Raw genomic sequence first — 23,695 nt, forward strand, 5'->3', positions numbered from 1 at the left:
AATAACATTATTTCTAATTTTGAATATCATCTACACTTAGTTCAAAAAATAAAATCTTTTCAATTCACAACCAATTAGGAAAATATTCGTCTGATTGTTATTAACTATGTGAAATTTCAAGAAATTGAGATCTACTATAACTATATTCAAAAAGAGAGTTCACCATAATAAAAAATTATTTCAAACTAATGTTACTTGAAAATTTTCAAGACTACAATAATTAAACTACGGAATTAATTTGGTTATTTTAATTGTAACTAAGTGAACTCCAAGCAACCGATAAAGGCAGGTATTACAAAAGCTGCAGTCTGGTATATTATTATAAGTAGTTAACTTTTTTGTATGTAACAGCTATTAAAATATAAAATTCGTAGATGTTTCTCTTTGATCTTCTGGCATTATTATCTCTTTCCCGGTCGTGTTTTCTGTGGGCCTGGTTTGGGTTTGTTGAAAGAAAAGCTGGCGCATTTAGGAATGTGACGTTCTGCAGCAGCCTCATTAAACCTAAAATTTAAAAATGTTAACAAAAATTGTATTTTATTAATTCTTTATGGTTTTAAGTTACCTTCTGCCACAATGCGGGCACTGAACGTAGTCTGGATTAGTCGAAGGAGGTGGAGGAGGTAAATCTGACAGTTTACCACCCTTAGCAACGTAAGCTTGGGCTTCCTTGGCTGCTCGTATGGTCGAGATGAATTCTTCATGGGTTTTCCTCCAGTTTCCAGCTTTGCTTTGCGAAGGTTTAGCAGTTACCTGTAAATTTCATCAAAATTATGTATAAAGTAAAGTATAAGTAAACTTTAAAAAAAAAATATCTCTATTTGTGCACTTACAAGATTATTAAATCAGCTATTCCTACAGCTATTTCTAAAAGATTATGTGCTAATGCAGTCTGTCCAGGACAACCCTGGACATTATGGAAAATCAGTTTTTATTTTATCATAACCAATCGCCGTCCGTCATTCTCTAATCAAAACATTCAAAACAAGTATATTTAGTAATAATTTTGATATATATAATAAAGAAAATAAAAATAAATCGTGATAAAGATACTTTATCAGTTCCACAGCCTAAAAACCTGGTACGATGAAATTATAATCTCGCTCAATGTATCTACCCAACTTATTTACTTTGTAGCTAAGTTCTTTAAGAAAACACTGGTTTTGCTTGCAAATACTTAGTAAGGACGATCTGAAGCCTCTTCATAATACTTTAAACGATTTAAAGTGATGAAAACAGTAGACAATGAAGGCTTGCCAGATCCTTGATAAGTTGCTTTACTATACAGGGACCACAAAAGAGGGGAAATACTTACCTCAAAAGTGATCTGATTTAGTAACCTATGTGACTGCTAGTTTTATTGTATCCTTCTGTTTTGTAGCGTTGTCAACACACCATATTATTGCATGATGTTAATAAAAAGGCATTCTTTATAACTGATTATCTTTCCCTAGTTCTACATGGTAAGGTAAGTACCTACAAGGATACTTGTAAAATGTCTACTAACAAAAAAGTAGTATATTTGCAAGTAATGTGTAACACGAGTTCACTGCTGAATTGGATTAGAAGCAAATTGTTTCTGTTAGCATAGCTTGTATGGTGAAAGGTTCAACCACTAGCACTCAATCTGTAGAACAATCACTGTTTATGTGGTAAGACCCGTTTTCTTTGCCACCTATTGTACCTAAGCTCTTCACTTAAAGAAAATGTAGGTATACTGTATCTTGAACTGTGAATAAATAATTAATACAAACGTTCAGTGTACAAAGTTTTATTTGGCACAATTGAGTGTGTAGAAAAAAGAACAAAATTATAAAATAAACAAATTTGGTTCATTACCAATTAACCTACATGTTACTAAAGTCCCTAGTGCACATTTTTGTTAATGGCTTCTCAGAGGTTTTATAGCCAGTTTGATTAAGATTCTTCACACTTCACAGTATCAGATCAATCAAGATTATGAGATTTAAGTCAGATATCAACACTGAATCACTTCAAGTTTTAGTTACAACACTGATGAAGACCCTCACTGATGATAGTCCATAAAGTTAAGCACATTGAAGCTAAATCACATCAGTTTTGAAGGAAGTATTTGGTCTCTTTGTTGTGGTCGCTGTATAGTAAAGCAACTTATCTTCAAAGATCTGACAGGCCTTCATTGTCTACTGTTTTCATCACTTTAAGTCGTTCGTAGTGTTATGAAGAGACTTGAGACAGGTGATTCGGTCGTTCTTATTAAATATTTGCAATCAAAACCAGTGTTTTCGTAAAGAACTTAACTACAAAGTAATTATTAAGTTGGGTAGAGACATTGAATGAGGTTATAAATGCAACGTACCAGATTTTTCGATTGTGGCTACTGATAATTTATTTTTATTTTCATTGAATTATGGGGGTAGTAACTCAAAATTATTACGACGATTTGTTATAATTTTAAAAGGTTGGTAGCACTGCGCCAGGTGAATTTTTCTGAACGACCGCTTGGTGCGAACTTTGAAATTTCCGAATTTTAGAGCCGAAAGAAAAAGTTGATGGCCGAAAATGTGCTCTACTATTTTTATCTAAATCGTTGTTCCATTAAATAAACCGTACAGACGCAAAAAAATAAAAACTGATTTCTCATGTTAATCTCCTGGACACGTGGTATTATTGACCCTATATGAATTGGGATTTAAGTAATTATAAGACGTACAAAAGTTCAGTGAAATAGAGAAAGTTATAAACAATTTTGTTTTAATTTAATTATTTAGTACTACTTTTAGTCAGTATCTTAAATTTTTTCCATTTTTGAAAAACTCTTGCCTATAGTACATAACAAAAAATATTTGATGTTTTTCATAAATTATTAAAACGTTTCTCATTTAACCAATATTGTAACTCTTATGATTACTGACATCTAAATTGAAACACACTATATGTATGTTAAATACCGATAAGTACCAAAAAGAAAAATACTAAAATTTTATGGGTTAATTAACTATACCTTTGCGTTATTCTTCGTTTTAACTGGCATCTCCTTGTTGGTCTGATTTAGTAAATGAAAGAAAACAGTATACTCTGTTATGTTATAATATGATAGTACCAGCTATTCATTGTCATCGTATTTTGATATGTTATTAACATAGTTTCATGAATAAACCGTTTTAAATATAGTAGTTCTGTCCAAAATGCCTTAATTGGGACAAGTAAAAAGTATGCTTCAGGTACTAAATTTTTGGCCTTAGTAAGTAAAGACTGGAAATGCAAATAATTACTCCATTTTTTGCTGTTAAATATCTAATAATTGCCTTAAACCTACTAAGTAAGGTTTATTAGATTTTTGCTTATAGGACAGCACTATAGCAATGCGTTTTTTAGGACCGTAATTTTCATAATAAGAGCGCTTTCCAATAGGCCCAAAGTACCGAATTGCTTTCTATTTGCTGGAAAACAGAAACATACCAAGAAGATATAAATAATTGAAGTATTTTTACTTTGTAATGTATTTACATATTTTCTGTTCTTATCTAAATAAAAACGTTAAAACGAAAATGTATGGTATGCTGAAGTATTTCAAGAACTTCTTACTGTACCCGATCACCAAATTTTGGTTTATTATGTTGAACCACTTCTTATAAATGATGCAATCAAATTCAGCTTAAGCAATTTCATATTTTGCACCAATCAAAATTACAAATTTAAGCTATTTCTGTTGAATTGCAGCACCAACTTAATATGTAATATATTGTAGACCTTGCCTTAATACCTACAAATCATTTTGACAATCAGTCAATATAACATTCAATCGCAGACATACGTTTTTTGCTGGTGCAGATTGCGACGCAACACTCAGAAGTCGCTGAACAAAGGGTACATACAGTTGGTAAATACTGAGAAAAATTTGGATTAATTTTGAATTTATTACCATTTTCAGTTTTCTTTAACAATAAACTGCAAGACACTATTCGAGAAAATTTCAAAAACAGATTTGGAAAATGATAACCGTAATATATTTTTTTTCTACTTTCATCTTCTATACCAAATACAATATTAATAATATTGACATTGGTAGAAAGTTGTATTAGGAACGTGATAACTGTTGGCACTTTTGGACTTGTTACAGTATAGAACTGAGGTATCGATATATGAGGAAAATGAAAGAAAAATAGGATGTACAGCGTGATGGACAAGTAAATGTTTTGACTTCGTCAATTACATTTGTTCCATCATCTTATTTTTCTATCTAGTTAGATATTCTGCATCTCGGTAATTCTTTGAGTTTTAGGACTTTTAGGGATCGTAAACAATTCAAAATGTTTGTCTTGAATTGCTCTTTCACGTCCCCTAAGCCGCATCACGATTAAAAACATAAAAAACAGGAATATTTGATTACTTTGTTGTGTTAGTCTAGAGAGGTTGAAATACATTTGCTTTTAATTGTATGAATTTCAGATACATACATAAAAACGTAATAATTTCTGTCTAATGGTTTTTTTTTTGAAGAAAAATGAACTTTTTTGTTATTTCTTCTGATCCTTCAATTTTTTTTTTCATTTTCTCATGAATAAAGGCCGAAACAGACTGAGCTCACATGAGCCCACGTGCTATCACATTGTCATGATTTAAACCGTGATGACTTAGAAACCCACTGATATCACGTTTTATTATTTTTATATTTATGTACTACACAAATTTGACATATTGCAAAGTCAGTTGACATACGTATTGGGTCAGTTTTTCTCTGATTTCAATCTGTTTGCTTGTTTTTGTAAATTTTCAATTATGTAAAGCGCCAGCTCTATCAGTTCTTCAGACTGGGAAGAAGAAATGGAAACTGCTGCTTTTATCCTTCTCGAGGAAAAAAAAAGAAAAGCATGGGTCCATGACATAAACATGAAAAGAAAAGAATTGGGTAAATTTCACTGTTTGGTTAAGAAGTTACAAAATGACCCACAACGCTTTAAAATGTATTTCCGAATGACCAAAGAAGAATTTGGCTTTCTACATGGTTTAATTAATAATAATTATTATAGGTATAGATATATAGGTATTCCTAGTTCTTTTCCAATTTCCTCCCAAGCTGCTTGGCGAATATGTTAATAGCGATATTCAGGAAATCCATGATTGTATAAAACAGCATGTTCTCTAACTTTTTCTATTAAAATTTCCTCCATTTTCAATTAATAGCACGTGAGCTCACATGATGTGAACTCAGTCTATTTCCGCCTTAATACAAATACCCAAACACATAAATTACTCACCTTAGCACCTTTCTTTCCGATTTTATTCACATATCCTTCCAATTCGGTGCCTTGCACCCGATGTTTGGTAGCATCGAACGGTCTACGTTTCTTCTTCCCGGTTTTGCCACAAATATCCTCGTGGACACCCAGACGATCAGTGGCAAACCTTCTGCCGCAATATCGACATTCGGAAAGATCATCTCGAACTACTGGAGACTTTGCCACTTGTTTCGAAGATGGGCGATTGTTGATTGGAGCTCTTGGTGATGGTGAAGGAACCTGTTTAAGCAAAATTATAAATTTTTCTTAAAAATGATCAGTCAGTTAATAACTTACTTGCTGTTTGGACGTCATATTTTCAACCACTCTGGTAGGAGAGCTGCGTGGAGACTCAGTGTTTTGAGAAGATACCGAAGAATTTGATCTTGGAGGAGCTCGGGCAGCTTTTGCAATCGGTTTCTTTAAAGCCACCTAAAACGAATTGATTATGAAAAAATCATTATGAATTTTTGATGACACTTGTCAAAGTTGTTGCTAACCTAACTAAATTTCAAACATACTAACCTTGGGTTCGTTCCTAGGTTTCTCACTCACTACGCTGGTTTTAGGAGGGTTATTTTCAATAAACTTTTGGCTAGGAAGTTTTCCACCAAGATTGGCCAATTTTCCCATAAAAGGTGGCTTCTCTTTATAAGCATCATTAAATCCTATAAGTTTTACAATCGTACACTTGAATTTCAGGCTGCTACAATTTGACTTACCTATTTTTGGCAACTGATCAATATCATAATCATCGTTGATATTGTGATTGTTCATAATATCCACTAAATTTGCATGGTTGTCCACATTGTCGAATGTTTCAACTACGCTGGTATGTTCTTCGTAATTTCCATTTGCGTAATTGTTGTTGTAGACTTTTTGGGTTGTTTCTTTTTGTTGAAATACAGGTTTTCCGTTACGTAACTGAGCCGTTGTTTTGTTTGTAACAGATTTAACTGTAGTTGTCGATTTGCGGTTTGTTTTTAATGGTTCCAACGGGTAACTTTTATCCACTCCTGCTTTTTGTCTTCTTTCTTCAAACATTTGCCTGACCTAAACAATACATTTGGTTAGAATTTGTTGCGTAAAAAAAAAATAGAAAACTTACTTTTCCTCCACCGGTCGAACCTATGCTTGTATTGCTGCTACTACTTCCTGCGCTGCTTCTTCCTACTTTTTCGAAAGCCTTCTGCTGCTGATTCTCGTATATCTTCAGTAGTTTCTCTTCTTTTTCTTGCATTTGCTTTTGTTGGAAACGAGCCTAAAACCACACATAATTTTTAGTATCTATAAATTTGTAGATATGGTCTACAAAGTGTTCCAAAATTGACCGTATTAGATATTGTGTTCAGAATTTTTTGAGAACTTTCAGAGTTTTTAAAAACTGTCACTTTTTGAACTTTAGATTTTCAGATCTTAGAAGCCTGTAAAATTTAAATTTGAAACTTAAATTTTTAAGTTTTCGGTCACGTGACTTAATTCTGCCAACTTCCTAAAGATAAAAGTATGACTTTCGGAGTTTTTGGAAATGTTATAAAACCTCAACAATTCAGTATTTAATTTTTAAATCTGAAATATGACGAAGGTTGAACTTATAAATGTTTATACTTGTTGCAATAGTCATAAATGGGTTTATTCGATTTTTCAAAAAAACGCTTTGCAAGCGGCAAATATGTACTTTCCGCTCTTAATATAGAATATACTATTTCCGCACTTATTTTATTTTTTGACTAACTTTCTGCACTCATATGCGTGCGAAAAAGTACCAAATTCTTCACGCGTGTAGAAAAATTGTATTTTTGTTTACGCTGGTTATGTCACTTAAAGTTAAAAACAAGTAATATTGCTAACTATACACCGAAAACGTCAATGCATTCTTATCCTTGACATGACCATTATAACATGTAATACACGTAAGGGAATACTAAGAAAACGTACATTTGATTACAGGCTATAGCGGGTCGATCATCAGTATTGTGTTTTGCATAATAAATAATATTAGCTCAACATTGATTACTACACTTTGTATTTAAAATATTCATTAATAATAGTTATTTACATTACTAGTGAGGTATGAGCATTTTTATAGTCACGAGTGGGAGTGTTGCCACGACGAGGTCGTAGACCGAGTTGTGGTGATCACACGAGTACGTTAATTTGCCATACCCCACGGGTGATGTACAACATTTTATCTACGACCATCAGAAGCAGCGTAAAGTAAGAAGAAAATTCATATTTTGTGCAATGTGAACTATTTAGGAACGTCTCGTATAATATGCTTGCTACGGGTAGTTATTTGTTACCCTTAAATTTTGTCATCTACGCTGTACTGTTTTGGTGTTGTTGCTATGGTGGCCATTTGTTTCCACATATTACTTAAGCGACAATTTAACAGTGTCAGTCACAAATTTTTAAAAGTGCATTTCGTTATGAACATGTCTGAAGAACTTCCGTCAGATATTGAAGAAGCTGCCGCAAACGTGGTATCTGGCTTGTTGCCTGCCAAGTCAAAGGCGATATGAAAAAATGTATCAAAGTTATGTTTAAATTCAATAAACAATTACAGCAGAAATTTTCATTTAAAGTTGTTTTATCGCACTAGTGCGGTAAAATCGCTCATTACGTAACTCAAAATGAGCTATGTAATGAATGATTACCATGCTAGGAGTAGATAAAATAACTTTCTGAAGTAACTAACTATAGCGCTTACCTCGCAGTAATAACGTAAATCACTTTTTTCAGACCAATAACTTCGAATTAACCACGATGAATCCCAATTAATTGATACGATATTATTTACACTTGACGAGAGGTATTTTTTCATTTTTATATTTACATTTTAATGGAAAAACTAGTGATGAAATGTACTAACACAACTTGGCTGAATCAATCCCAAACTCTGTTTGATGATAAAAGTTGTTGGGTAAGGAAACTTCTGACCAATCATGCGCTGGTCATTTGTGGACATTGTGTCTATTATAAGGGAAAGCCACCCCTTTATAATTATTTCTTGTGGGGCATGACAGCTTGATTACACACAACTTGGGAAACACAATAATGAAATACATCAGAATAATTTGAGTGGTTAATAAGTTCAATATTAACTTTGAGTTGTTAATTTAAGTTTGAGTTAGTGCATTCGTTATATGACGTGGAACTGGTTTAAACGTAATTTCTCAGTAGTTACAAAAATTACTACCCCAGTAAAAAATGTCCATTACCTTCCAGAGTTTAGGCGTAATTTCACTAATAAATTACATTTCTCTTGGGAAATTGGTTAATTAATCAATTTCTTAATGCCGGAATTGTACGTTCTCGTTCAATGCGCCCGCATATACACAATGCAAGCAAAACAATACGAACTTGAAGAGACATTGTAATAAAACCGAATAAGGAATAATCGCGTTTCAGGTGAGTCAGAGTGTAGGTGAAACGGCTGACCAAACAACCTTAAACACTCAGTATGAATCAACTGTTTCCAATGTCAAATGGCCGAGGTAAACACAAACTGCTACAGTCTTTTTAACAGCATTTCTTTATGACGAAAACTTGTAGGTCGATTTCCCGCACTTTTTTTTATGTAATTTCTATCAATCTAGCAGTTGCAGTTTATTGAACACTTTAAAAGGCGTTTTCTATACAGAGTGTCCCAAGAAGCAATTTGTGGAAAAATTTAATGAGAAAACTAGAGTAAAGACTAATTTAATGAACCAGACACTGGCTGAAGCAGAGCAAGGGTGACATCTGTATAATTTGACAGTTGCATGGTCAAATTGAATTTTTTGTAAAATTCCGTTAAATGACATTACCTTTGCTCGCTTATAGAACGTCAGAACAAACGAACGAAACAACCAACAAAAAAATCAACTGAATTAAACCATAATCACTATTGATCAAAATATTTAAATTTGTGAGGTAGGCAAAACCAAACTTTATTACAAAGAAAAGAACAAATTACTTGTCGATATGAGCCCTTTTCGCTTGCCAGTATCTCCATTCTAACGGTAACTTCGGAATTCTAACGTGAACTAATTTGATTCAAACTAACTTGGCATCTATTGACATTTTTTTCTTTCTAAACAGGGAAGACAGTGACAGCCCCGTTTAGAAAAACAGCCAGCACATTTTCGACCTTATAAGGTATGTTTTTCATTGCTTAAGTTCAGTTTAAGTAGATTGTAATTCTTTTAGCTCCTGATGATGGATATTTATATGCCCGAAACATGCAAAGCGTTCCTCTTTAATTAGAAGTTAATAAACTTGTTGTAGAGAAGGATATGTGTTCTTCCTTTTATTAATTCGATACACCTCCACTGTGAGAACATGGACTACTACTCCATTCCAAAAATCTGAAAGATTTTAGAACGTTGCCAAAGTCTCTATAACATTCTGACTAGTTACAGAAGATTCTGCAAAGGTATGGGAAGTTTGAAAACGGTGCCAAAGGCTCTAGAACCTTCTGGAAAGTTTTAAAAACTTCTATAAAGATTTGGAAAACTTTGGAATATTGCAAAAAGCTCTACAACGTTCTGGCAAGCTATAGAAGCTCCTTCAAAGATCTGGAATGGTTTGGAACGTTGTCAATGACCATAGAACGTTCTAACTACTTCTAGAAACTTTATCAAAGGTCTGGAAGATTAAAATGTCTTAACCAGGCATTATACGAAGCAAATATTTGCTACAGATGCTACAGAATTTATTGAAGAATTTATTTTAATGAGTAGCGATTGTTTGACCAACTGGACATTAAATATTTTTCAACAAATAATCAAAGCAAATATTTCATTATTACCCGGACAAGCAAATTTTTTTTTGATTTTTAGCAAATATTTGGTTCGTGTACCTGCTTCAGAAGCTTCTAAAAAGATTTGGAAAACTTTGGAACGTTGCAAAAAGGCCTAGAACGTTCTGGCAAGCTATAGAAACTTATTCAAAGATCTGAATGTTTTGGAATGCTGCAAAAGGCTTTAGAACGTTCTGAGTAGATCTAGAAACTTCATCAAAGATATGAAATGCTTTGAAACGTTGCCAAAACCTTTAATTAAATTTCCACTCTAAAACCTTTTTACCAAATTATTTAGCAATAAAATTCGCAACTTTGTTTCCATTTACAACTAAAGCTCTATCAACTATAGTTTCTGAGATAGCAATGCTAATGCATCGAATTTGTAACAGCCTGTATAATTTGTTTCATACTAATTTCGACTTTATTAAACTTTTAATTTTGTTTCTCACTTAATTCAATTTATTGAGAATAATAAACTTAATCTAAGAATAATTTCTGTTATTCTATGGAAATGTCACGATTTTCACAGAAATTGTTGCTCGAATTAATTGATTCAAACGTGGATGGATATACTCGTTCTAAACTTGATATTGTATTTTGCTAAATTTGATCTTACTACAGTTCATTTTTGCTTCCTACGAGTCTTTCGTAAAAATCCGATTAGCCAAGTGATTTATTTTAAACTAATTTCGATCTTATTGTTTTTTTTTTTCAAATTCAAATTAGCGTTTGTATTTTACTGAAAAACTAGAGTGGTATCTCTTGAGATAGTAAAAATCTTTGTCACCGTTTAGGTTAAAAGAACTTTAATATCATTTTCCGCTTACCGTCAACTATTTAATAAAATGTTACTGTAATAAATTACGAGGAATTAGCCGAATTCCTACGTTTATGGAGTTCAAGGAAACAAATTCTTATCGAACTACCAGTATTATTAATCATCATACGCAGGGATTTGTGGTTTAACTAGGCCACCAATATTGATCAGCTATCACATTTTTATTTCCAAGCCTCTGCCCATATACTATGCCAACACCTTTTCGAGATTTTTTAATCAAGTTTGACCAATTATGTAGCCTCATTTAATTAAAAGGTAAACTAATTGGTACGTCCCTAATTAAATGCACTGCAACAGTTGTGGCAAACAACTCAGGGTCGATTTATTTGTTTGATTTATAACAACTTATATGCTTAATTATTACAGATTACAGACTTACTTGCAGACACACTGATCGAGTTTGAATAAAGCACGAAAATTCCGGGACAAACAGGTTTGAACCGAACCAACCCCAGCAAATAACTGGATAAATTCAAAACCGATATATGCATTTATTCACTCTGCATTGCAGTTGATAAATGAGCACATTCAAGCCCTTCTTTATTGAATATCCGTTTATCATACCTGGTGTGGTTTAAAAGTTCAGGTTTGTGAAATATTATTCCGGTAATCCGGTTATTGAAAAAATCCTATTTGGACCACCTACTAAACAAAAAAAAAACTAATCAAACATTTGTTCACACCAATCAATCAAACTTATGTTGTATGACTAATTTTAATTTTTTTGTTGTTTCTTAAGATGTTGCCTACTTAGATTTTATTCCAAATCCCGTGGGTCGCCCTCGACAATTACAAAATTTGAATAACTGTCGGAACTAAGTCTCGATATTACAATAAACAATTGGAGTTCGAATCGAGTTGGCTTTTAATACGAGAAGGTAATAATACATCAAGGCCCTTGATTTACATTTCATGTATTCAAATGTGACGTTAAGTGTTGTAATCATATTGAAATGTGAATAAACTTATGTTCAGGATGTCAAATGATGGCATAAATTCCAAGAGGTAATAGTTATGCTTTAAAACTTTAAACCATCGACATATAAAGAGTATGAACATACGATTCGCAGATCAGACAATCATAGAAAAATGGAGCTGCTTGACATCTGTCACAGATCCAGCAGACCTATCAGTTTTAAAGACTCGATGCATCGTGTGACGTAATTGAATGATTTACCACGTGATGACTGAACACAAATGACAGCGACCATCCTATGACTAACTGTTAAATCTTATCGCTTTCCAAATCCGCGCATTTTCTACCTTTTTATATCGAATTTGTCTGTTTTTTAGCCCTTTTTTCTGTCTCTTGGTAGGCCGAACCATCTGTAGGCACTTAACTAAGCAAAAGTTGTCGATTATGTCAATACTTCGGTCAATACGGATCATTTACCTTTGACATTTCTTTAATTATTAACTTATTCACTAAAACATCTAGAAAAATCAGTCGGAAAATTCAGGGTGTTTTAAAGTTGTAGCAGCAAAAGTCTCTAATAAATCTTTCTGACCGAAATTTAATATAATACAGGGTGTTAAATGTAGAAAAGTAAGTGCTTTTATTAGCTTAAACGAGGGTTTCTCCACAGAGTGTTGCACAGTAAAACAATCAATTGATACACCAAATAATAGTAGTAGTATACAGGGTTAACCACACAAACCGTTCATTCATAAGACCTGAAACTGGTTTTAACCCCTGAAAGCTTTGCTTGTTAAAACTACAATTCTCAGTGGTTGAAAACGTTTTTTTTAAATTTAATTTACATCTTAAAATTCCTAGTTTATATATTCTTTAAAAATAAGTAAAATAAGTAAAAAAATAAGTCTTTGGAATGTTTTCAGTTCTAAAACCAGTTATTTTATTTTTAAGTCCACATTGAAGCTTTTTGTAATTGAAACTACCATTTTCAGTGCTTGAACACTTTAAAAACCTAACTTTGCAATTGAAATTTTATGCTAAAGTAACTGATTTGTTAATTCTTGTACAAATACTAAAAAAGTCTTGTTTCAGGATTTTAAACTGTTTTCAGATCTGAAACTGGTTAATTTTAAGCCCTAAAGCTTTTTCATTAGTTAAAACTACAATTTTGAGCAGTTGGGATACTTAAAAACCCAACTTTTTAATTAAAATTCCATGCTAAAATGGTTGGATTGAAAATTCTCGGTAAAATACCACTAAAAGTTTAGTTTCAGGATTTTAAACTGTTTTCAGACCTGAAAGTGGTGAGTTTTAAGCCCTAAAGCTTTTTTAAGTTAAAATTACAGTTTCCAGTACTTAAAAACCTTAAAAATACAACTTGTCAATTGAAATTTCATGCTGAAGTTGTTGATTTGCCATTTCTTGGAAAATTCTATTGAAAGTTTAGTTTTAGGATTTTAAACTGTTTTATACGTGAAACTGGTTATTTTTAGAGCATAAATCTTTTTCTTTAGTTAAAATTACAATTTTCAGTGATTAAAAACCTTAAAAACACAACTTTGCAATTGAAATTCCATTCTAAAATGGCTAGTTTGTAATTTCTGTTCTGTTGACCACTTTAATTTCAGTATTTTAAGTGGTTGTTAAAGCGGAATTTAGTTACATTTATGCCCTGAAGCCTTTTCTTTAGTTAAAAATTACAATTTGTAGTGATTGAAAACCTTAAAACATATCTCTTCTATTGAAATCTGCAAAAATCTGGGAAATGGGTAAGTTTGTATTAGACGTTACTTATTAATAATCAAGAATAAATGATCCCAAATATGCTTAAATTGTATTTTATTTTTTTATGTTAATTAAACTACAGCTCTCTAAGAAATACAGGTAAATTATAATTATATCTGAAAATGCGATAAAGATGATTTATTAGAAAAAATTGACTGGCAATTTCTGAAATAACAGAAAAATACAAAAATATACAGTGTGTCCCATTTAAAATAAAAAATCTTCAAATTAGTGAATCAAAATTGTCGAATAAGGAATAGATAATGTGATGCTATATTATGAAGCTAGTATAGCATTTCAAAGTAAATTAATTAAATAATCTGTGACTGTCATGAAATATCATCCATTCGTGTTACTTTCGTTTTAGCTTCTTTGTAAAATATTTGAAATAAATCAAAAATTTCTCTAAATTCAATTAAAGCACTATTTTTTTCTCAAGGTAGCAGTTGTCTTTCCATTACGCAAACAATGACTTTACAACCTAGTGATTATGATCATTTTCACGGCCTGTCTCTCAGAACAGCGGGACGTAAAGTTACAAAAACGAGTAGATGTAATCCAGTTTCACTTTAGCATCCATTGTCAATGACGACAACGAACGCTAAAGTAAAACTGGACCATACTAGTTGTTCAAACTTTTCCATCCAAAGATCATTTGATAATCTCTCATTACTGTGATGATGAGAGATAGAAATGAGATCATAAGAGAATATCACAGAAAATGTGTATTTCTACGACCCTTATAGTAAATAAAATTTTTATCCCTCATTTAAAAGATGAAAATATCACTTTCACTCCCTAGCGAGTAAAAGTGCCACCAAGGTGTGTATTCTTGCAATGAGGAAAGAGAGTTATCAAGAGAAATCTCTATAGAATGTGACAGGAACACGCCATTGTTAGCTTCTTCTGTCACATTCAATCAACACTTCTCTTGAGATTTTTACTTCCATAACCTGACATTAAGACACTTGGTCTCCACTAAGCAAATAACTCCCTTTTGAGCCCTTTTAAGTAAAATTTTTGTCGCATGTTTATTAAATTTAGCGTGTTTTATCTCCTCGTTAAAAAAACATTCAAACGAAAAATCTGCTTAAAAAAAAACACTTCAAACGGACTTGTCGAATAAATCAAGTAATAAAACAAATGTTTTGATCAAAACTTAGAGTTTCTAAAGCCTCCAATTACGCTCTTCAGCTGATCCTTTATCTGATTAAAATTATTTGAATTGAAATTGAATAAGTACTTAATTACGGATTTGGTAAAGAGGATTAAATCACTTGGGATTATTGAGTTTTTAACGTAAATTGGGCACGAGCTGCTTTAACCTTTACAACGTGCATAATCTTCCTCTTCAGCCCTTAATACGCAAATTACTAATTTAACAAAGACAAAATAATTTAAAAAACTTCTTGGAAAATTAATTTTATATTACAAAAGCGGGGGTTTAACGTAGGCCGCATCCTTAATTAGAACCAAATCAACAACCTTTGCAGCTGCCACTTTTTCTAAATGTCGTATTTTTTATCTTTTGCATTTATCTGGTTAGTCAAACTCCATTACATTATCCGAACGACATACATGTAGGATTTTCTTAAGGCGACACCAACGCCTCGCCTTGAATAGCACAAAACCACTTTTTTTTGTCGTGTAATAATCCTTTTTGGAAACTTGCATGATTTTAGCGTTTATTTCGATACCGTAAACATAATACACACACCGGTTTTGGTTATTGATTGTTTATTATAATGAGAGAGATCACTTTCACGCTTGATGAGAAACTTTACCTGCATTTGTACCAGCTTGGACGCCATGCTTGAACTGCTCTTCTAGCTTTACTGTAGCATAACCTAAAAAAAAGAAAATTTTAGTTACTTAAGAATAGAATATCAAAAATATTATAAGCACAACAAGGACAGAAATGATTGACTACCAGCTTAATCTAAGACTTTTGCTCATTATTGCCTTTATAATCCAAACTATTAATTTCCAAACTAAACTACATCTAAAATTTCTAGTAGTCTTTTATAGATAAAAACTCATAGTAATACAGCTAGTAGCACCCTGTGATAACAAGGCAAATATGTAAATCTTCTTCTTGTATTTCTCCCTCATTGGTCAGTTTTTAATCGTTTTCTGTCCGCAATTTACTAAAACTATGCACTGACCCATTTTTAGGACAAATGGACACACCAAACGTAGAAAAAATGGTAAATATGAAGGCAAAGTTCGTGTCTGTTTGTGACATCGGCACGCAGTCGTTCACCCTGTTCGTAATAACAACACCAGGTGGCCCAGATAGCTTTCTCCTTACTACTATAGCATGACCAGAAGATAGTTTAGGGTCGTTTAATCGACTTGCGGGTATTATTAATGTCGATAAGGGTAATAGAGGTTACATGGAAGGCCTTTATGCATTTAACAGTTTAATTGAATGATAAAGTTTTCCGTTATATCAAAAAGTGTTTAATTATACACATAAGTTTTTATATTGATTTAATACAGTAATTTATTGATTATGCTTTAGAGAAAAAAAAGTTTAAAAATAAAAACTGTATCACAAATTATATGTAGTTATTAATTACATTAGGGGATTAATAAGCCTTTAATCTACGTGAAAAAGCGAGAAGATTAGTTAATCCCCGAATTTAATACAACGTTTTATCCACAACCACAGCTCAATTAGGAGTGGAAGAGCATGCAAAAATTCCTGGTTTTGAAAAGTTTGATGTTTGACAAACTTATTTTTACAAAAATGATATTAAACTGAAAAGTAGAAAGCCTTGAAATCGTTTCTATAATAAGTGTTTGTTTATTTGGCATCATCAAAAAATGAGTGAGAATCTTTTTATTCCTGCTGAAATCCAGCAAGAAGCAACTTTATGGCTGCTACCAGCGAAAAGTAAAAGTGTATACGAGAACAAATTGGTGGAAGTCAACAACGGAGAAAAACAGAGGTATAGTAGAAGGAGCAATTACAGAAAGAGGTTCTATTCTATTTTTTAAGAAACGGTTTGCTGCTTCTTCAATGTGGACAAAATATTCGATGTTAAAATCTATGTTAAAAGTGCATAGAAGTAAGGATATTTCGAAATATTTCGAAATATGGTAAACTTGCTTCATATTTAAAATCCGCATGAAGAAATTACAAACCGAAACGGGCAAAGATACTGGACAGAGAGCAAATTGAAGAATTTTTGAGAAAAGCACCGGATTAGGAATATTTAAGTTAAGGTAGGAAGTTCACGATGTTAATATTTCAATTTATTGAAATGTTTTTATTTTGAACCTTTTACAGGTTGCATCGATTATGAGAGTCACAAAAATTTCAAGAAGCTTTACGATTATTGAAGAAGCTTTTTCAGACAATGCTGTAGAAATATGTCAAAAATACATAAATTTGCGACCTAAAACGGCTGATGGGGTGCAGGGGCGCCAGAAACTGTCTGCAGGACCCCATGGCAAGGGCAATGCGGATGGTAGATGAATGGTGCCGTTTGGCAGGACTGAGTATCAATCCAAAGAAGGCCCAGCGTATGCTATTCAGCAAGAAGCGGAACCTTGACACAAAACCCATGATTTTTCTGTCAGGGACGAATCTCAAATACCACCTCACGGGGAAATATCTAGGTATACATTGTGCAGCAAAATGGCAATTGCTGAAAAAAATACAAGTAAAGACCGCAAAGTTGTTGGCCTCTCCAGTTCTTCAGAAACTCCAAATCAAGTAGATTCGAAAACTGCTGACCAAAATAAGATTGTTTTTGACATAAATGTTAATGTTAATGATAATAATAATTCCAAATAAAGTACTAAAGTTAAAGTTATGTACGTTACCATTTTTACGAATTAAAGGAAGCCAAGAAAAAAGGTCACATGATTGGTTTTAATTATCAAATTCAGTTACGAAGTCAACGTGACTTACCAAGCGCTGAATAGAATCTTGAAAGTAACTTTTCTTACAGTTAAAATAGCAGCCTTGCAGTCACGTGACCATATTTACGATTGAAAGAAATTTCTGAAGGCTATGTGATTGTTTTCAACTATCAAATTCACCTACAAAACTCACGGGGCAGCTGACGGAAATTTGAAGTGACTCTTGTGTCTCTTCGAGATTAAAATGGTATCTTGGCAATCAAGTGACCATATTTTAGGTCAAAATGTTGTTCTGAAGGTCACGTTACCATTTTTACGATTCAAAGGTATTTCTGAAGGTTACCTGACTGTTTTCAATGTCAAAATGGCATTCTTAAGGTTACGTTACCATTTTTACGAATTAAAGGAAGCCTAAAAAAGGTCACGGGACTATTCTCAAGCGTTAAATGGAACCTTGAAAGTAGACTGTTAAAATTTCTGATTGTGATTGTTTTCAACTATCACATTCACCTTCAAAGATCACATGACTATTTCTATTTTTATTTTTATTTTTTAATATACACGGTGCCCGTTTTACGACTCTCACCATGGGGATTTTGGTTGTTTGAAAGATACAAGAAAGTTTAAATTGGGGAAAAATTGAGCGATAAAAATTTAAAAAATGTTAGAACTTCCACAGATATCCGAAGAAAAACCGAAATTTTGGAAATTAGTTTTTATTTTTTTACTAATTTATTTGATAAGATAACTGAAAACAAAAGACACTTTACCATTGTCACTTTTCCTCATCTAAAACAAGGTATCATCATTTTTCATATTAGACGTTTTCTTTTTTAGTTACCATCGTCATCATTTTTTTATGGACACCATAGTAAATTTTTGCCCATTTCAATAGAGTCTATTTTTCTGATTACGATGATGTACGATATGATATGGTTCAGTCTTGGAATTTCGTAAAAATTTATATATTACTGTCATTTGCAAACATGTGCAAACTGTCAGATGATGACACAAAACGCGTTCCAATCTAATAAATTGTGGAGTGATCATCAACAATCAACAATTGATTAGAAAGTCAAAAGGAATCCCGTGACGACATTTTAACAATATCACATGCTCATCGGTTTGAAAATGTCACGTGTAGAAGTGTTAAGTGACTTAACAGAGAATTGTTGACCTGTTATTTTCAAGAGACTCTTTATTAAAACATAATTTTCGTTATTTTTAATAAACTGCCAATTTGAACCATATCATATGACACATCATCGTAATCAGAAAATATAGCTCATTTCAAAAATGTAAAAATATATTATGGCGTCCTTAAGAAAAATCAAAATTGATGATGGTAACTAAAAACCAAAACGTCGGAACTGAAAGTTGATATTGCCACGTTGTAGAGGAGGAAAAGTGACATTGGTAAAGTGTCTTTTGTTTTCATTTATCAAATAAATTAGTATAAATATAAGGACTAATTTCCAAAATTTCGTATATTTTTACGATATCTTCGGAAGTACTAAGCATTTTTTAATTTTTAAAACGGCATTTTAAAGGACCTCTAATTGCTCAATTTTGCCCCCAATTTAAGCTTCCTTGTAGCTCTTCAAATAACCGAGATTGCATACTCCCTGTATGCAAATTTTTAACTTGGTCGAAAAAAATATATTTTTCAATGTGCTTCGAGGGCCATTATAACTAACTCCGTTTTGCGTCGTTCGGTCAACTCTCGTGCAGAAAAGTACCACTTGCCGCACTTGTTAGGTAAATAACTATAATGTGTTTGTATTTCTTTTGATTTCATTAAGCTTGAATTTTCATCATGTATGTGAAATTTAATTGGCCTAAAAAGCAGATTGCTGAAACGTGCCCAACCACTATTAAAATGGAAGTTTGCCAACACTTTAGGCATAGTTTCGTAAGCGTTAATGCCAATAAAGGGCGTGTGAAGTTTCATAATTTCCCCACGTGAAATCATTAGTTTTATGGATACGCACCTTGTATTGGGCGTGGTGAGTGTACAAATTATCTTCTTCCATCCATTAAAAATTTTTTGTTGATTTATTACCTTTTTTAAATGATTTATTTAGGATGTTACAGAACTGCTGGTGATTTGCATACAAATCACAAAAGATGTAAATATTCATAAGGTTCCAATATAGCAACGTTTACAGAGAATACATATTAGTTGCGGATGAGTAATGTTGGTGTTGTTTACCTATGGATAAGTCACTAAATTATGAACGCATTCACAGATTTACACGGTTATTTTTATGGGTCGACAATTTGTTTATTGCCATTTAGAATAAATAATTTATTAATTGTACTATTGTGTCTAGGACGACGCTGACATAGTAAAGTTGACGATTGAATCATCAGAAACTGAAGAAGACTAAAAAGAGATCATTTTTTAACACGTCTAATTTAGGAGGCGTTTAAATATTTTCTTTTTTAAAGTTAACAGTTATCTTTGTAGTCTATTTAGTTTCTTAATATATGATGATTCATTGAAAGATCAAATTTTAAAAAGTAAGGCAGCAAGTTATTTCTAACTAGATCTAGAGAGAATCCAAAGTAGGACATCATCAACCTATTGTGTAGAAAACTTAATACTAATAATAAACTAATTGGACAGTAGAATAAGCAGTAACAGTAAAAAAGTTGAGTAGATAAAGCTAAATTATAAGTTAAAGTACAATAAGTTACACTTTTAACACTTGTATTATACAGGGTGGTCCATTAAAAATGTCTCGCAAAGTCTTTTCAAATGGAAAGGATAAGTCAAGTAATATTCGCCAAAAGGGGCGATTGTCATTCCTTATACACTGAAGGAGGCCTTACGCTACTTCTCCTAGCGAAACACTTGGCGAAGACGACGCGAGGCGAAGACGGCGCGAGCGATTTGGTGGTCAAGGGTTGCCCTAATGGATGGGGTTTGACCACTGCCGAAAGAGTTGTTAGTGCTGACACTATAAAACGGTCGGTTTCGCAATTCTGTTCATATAAAGCCGCAGGTCCAGACGGGATAATTCCAATGATGTTGCAGTCGGACCTAGAAATCTTACTCCCGTTTCCGAGGAAGATCTTTAGGGCCAGCGTGGCAATGGGATATGTCCCAAATGATTGGCGTTCAGCGGAAGTGGTCTTTATATCAAAACCCGGTGAAAGGGACTGCACCGAGCCCAAATCATTCAAACCTATCCGTTTAACGTCCTTTCTCATGAAAACGTTGCAAAGGATGATAGACAGGTACCTAGCAGAGGAAGTCCTCATCAGGACTCCGCTGCATAGTAACCAGCATGCATACAGGAAAAGAAGGTCGACAGATGCGGCTCTCCATGCTCTGGTGAAAAAAGCTGAACAAGGATTACAAAGCAAGGAGGTCACATTGGTCCTCTTCTTTGATGTGGAGGGGGCATTTGATAAGGCCAGAACAAGCAATATCTGCAACGCTCCCAAATCAAAAACGGCACCCGTTTAAAAAACTCGGTCCGGAGTGCAATAGAGAGCCTCACGGCCAATGCCTGCCTGGGGGGAGAACGACCGTTGATCGGGGTACAGGAGGGCTGTCCACAGCGAAGATGCCTTTTCCTTCGCCTGTGGTGTCTGGTTATGGACGAACTCCTGAATCGACTAGACCGAAAGGACTTCTTGCAGACGACAGCCTAGTTCTCGTCAAAGGGAAATTTCTGGGCGTTGTCTGCGAGAGAATGCAGGTGGCGTGTAAGATAATATAGAGATGGTGCACCGATGCCCGATTATCAGTTAATCCTAGCAAAACGGAGATCATGGATAATCATACAAAGAGAAGGCAAATTACTAGTTACTTGGGCGTAACCTTAGACAGTAAACTCACGTGGAAACCTCACGTAGACAAAGTCATATAAAAGGCCACTGTCACTATGTGGCATTTGCGCCGTGCTCTGGGAAAAAACTTGGGCCTAAAAGCACACGTTATGAGGTGGTTATACGCTGCCGTTATAAGGCCCAGGATCTGTTATGGTTCTTTGGTCTGGTGCCCGGCGGTGGAGAAGGCTTAAGTATCCCAGAAACTGGCGGGTTTGCAAATATGTACTAGCCTGTCTAGCAAAAACCGGCGCAATGAGGACAACACCTGGTCTCGCATTAAATGTCCTTCTGGGCCTTCCTGAGTTACCTCTGTGGATAAGCAGGGAGGCCGCAGCGGCGCTGCAGAGGATGGAATGCGTGAGGACGAGAATGAAAAGGTGGTCGCACCTGACGGCAGACTTAGGCTCAAAAGGAAGTTTAGGGTGGAAATCCCAACCAGAGAAGGTTGGGATGGTAGGTCAGTGACTGCTCGAGAAGGGGTGCAAACTGGTACACCGACCCTCCTGGGCGGAAATGTACCAACAAGACACAAGCAAGGGGGCATATTTTTGGCTGGGGGGGTGGACGAACATCTTTCAGGTAGAATTGTTTGCAATCCTCGAGGTTGCCACAAGCAAAGAAGTTACAGAAGGACTAGAGGGAGTGATCGTGATCTACTCCGACAGTCAGGCTGTCCTAAAGGCATTTTGCAGTGCCAAGACGGGCAACAGACTGATTCAGGAATGCTGCGATGCCCTGAACAAAGTGGCAAAGCAGAAGCAGGTAAACCTAGTGTATATTCCGGCACATCTGGGGTTCGCGGGATATTGGCCAGGCTCGGGTCTTCTGAGAGTTCAATAAGTGCCGAACCTCACATAGTATTCAGCAACAGACAGGTAGCAAGGTACTGGTCGCTCGAAGGTACCACAGAGACGTGGAGAAAGGCGGAAAGGTTCAGACAAGCCAGAGAATTGGGAATTAGAACCCCAAGCGACGCCAAGGCAACACACAAATGGTTGATGTCAAGGAGTCGCTGGACTTTAAAAACTAAACAGACATTTGCATCAATAGGAATCGGTGATAGCCTTCACAATGTGGAACGATGGAGGAAACATCATATCACCTATTAGGAGTCTGCCATCGTCTGTCAGGAGACCTCCACACTCTCTGCAGGGAACTGTCTTTCTTGGAGTGAGGACGGATTCTTGCCTTCGTCAGGGAAACGGGACGTCTGGGTGGCGTAGGTCAGGGGTGGTAAGGTGGGGAGGGTGGGAGGAAAAACATCAAAAAGGACCTATTCGCCAGACCTTTTGGGGTCCCCCGCATTACTACTACTACTAATAGTCAAGTAAATGTTGGAATTGCTGTCCGCCAACGTGGTTACAATATTACAAGTGTTTTACTGTAACCACACACTGCTTTCTCATCCTGTAAACTTTCGGTAAACATACATACGTTTTCGATCGCTGTATATGTATAACCATTTAAACAATAATTATTTTCTACACTTGGAAAGACACTAAACGAAGTAATTTGCATATTTGTTAGGAAGTTTTAACCACAGATTTGTCATCTTGCCAATCAAGCTTTCACATACTCGTAGATAACTATAAGAACCCAGTATCAAACCAAAAAACGAATTTATTATAAACAATTAATTGATAAAGCGCAATTTTATTAGAAATAGGTCAAAAAAATTAAGTTTAAGCACTGACTGCGAGATGAGTCATTGGGAATACAGAATGTGGTTTTAATCTCAATTTACTAACCGACTTTTTTTTTCGCGCAAACTAGTATAATTTACTCTATTTGTTTATGCAGAATGTTCGAATTAATATTAGAGTACATAAGCAGAACAAAGGGTTATTGTAAATAGAAATAACTATGACTAATCCTTCACCCTGAACGCAAATACGACCCGTCTAGTCCGATTCAAAACAGCCTAAACAAAACGGGTATGTATTTCTTTATGTATCATTAAATTTATCGAACGTTAACCCTTTACAGTATTTTGAAGCTTTTCAAGTAAATTTCAGAATTGCAGAACTATAGATTAGAAGATAAAAAAATGTGACAACTTACTCAACAAAGAAAAAAGTGTTTATTCCTCCGTGTCGAATACGAAGAAACGCACGGTGTATTCAGCGAAAGCTTTGTACGTAAACGACCAGAACCGGCACAATAAACACACGAAACGTTACGTACTAACTGAAAACCACACTGAAACGAGACTAACAACTAAACGAGTAACGGGGACCTAAACTTGTTGAAAATTCAACGACGGAGAGGCGCGCAACTCTTTCTACAGATAATAATAAGGTCATTAATTACTGAAAAACACAAAACTGGCACTAATTCTAAAACAATATCGAATTTCGATACTAGCTATACCATTTCCGTATTAGTAAGTCGGT

General features: G+C 34.2%; 1 protein-coding gene across 2 annotated transcripts; it reads right to left on the reverse strand.

The window, feature by feature from the left end:
- Nucleotides 1-233: 233 nt before the first annotated feature.
- Nucleotides 234-23,523, reverse strand: LOC145725100 (uncharacterized). Of its 2 annotated transcripts, XM_081973703.1 has the most exons (9): nucleotides 23,364-23,523; nucleotides 15,371-15,433; nucleotides 6,370-6,522; nucleotides 5,984-6,314; nucleotides 5,787-5,929; nucleotides 5,559-5,693; nucleotides 5,241-5,501; nucleotides 566-753; nucleotides 234-504 (listed from the first exon to the last, which is right to left on the reverse strand). In XM_081973703.1, exons 2-9 carry the CDS (start codon nucleotides 15,395-15,397, stop codon nucleotides 402-404), a joined length of 1,341 nt encoding a protein of 446 aa, XP_081829829.1. In that variant the 5' UTR covers nucleotides 15,398-15,433; nucleotides 23,364-23,523; the 3' UTR covers nucleotides 234-401. The 2 variants fall into 2 exon arrangements, with proteins under 2 accessions (XP_081829829.1, XP_081829828.1); XM_081973702.1 differs by lacking the exons at nucleotides 15,371-15,433; nucleotides 23,364-23,523 and adding an exon at nucleotides 7,972-8,100.
- Nucleotides 23,524-23,695: the final 172 nt, after the last annotated feature.

This window comes from Ips typographus, linkage group LG2, assembly GCF_016097725.1.
Source record: "Ips typographus isolate SLU linkage group LG2, UJ_Ityp_2.0, whole genome shotgun sequence".
Lineage (NCBI taxonomy): Eukaryota > Metazoa > Arthropoda > Insecta > Coleoptera > Curculionidae > Ips > Ips typographus.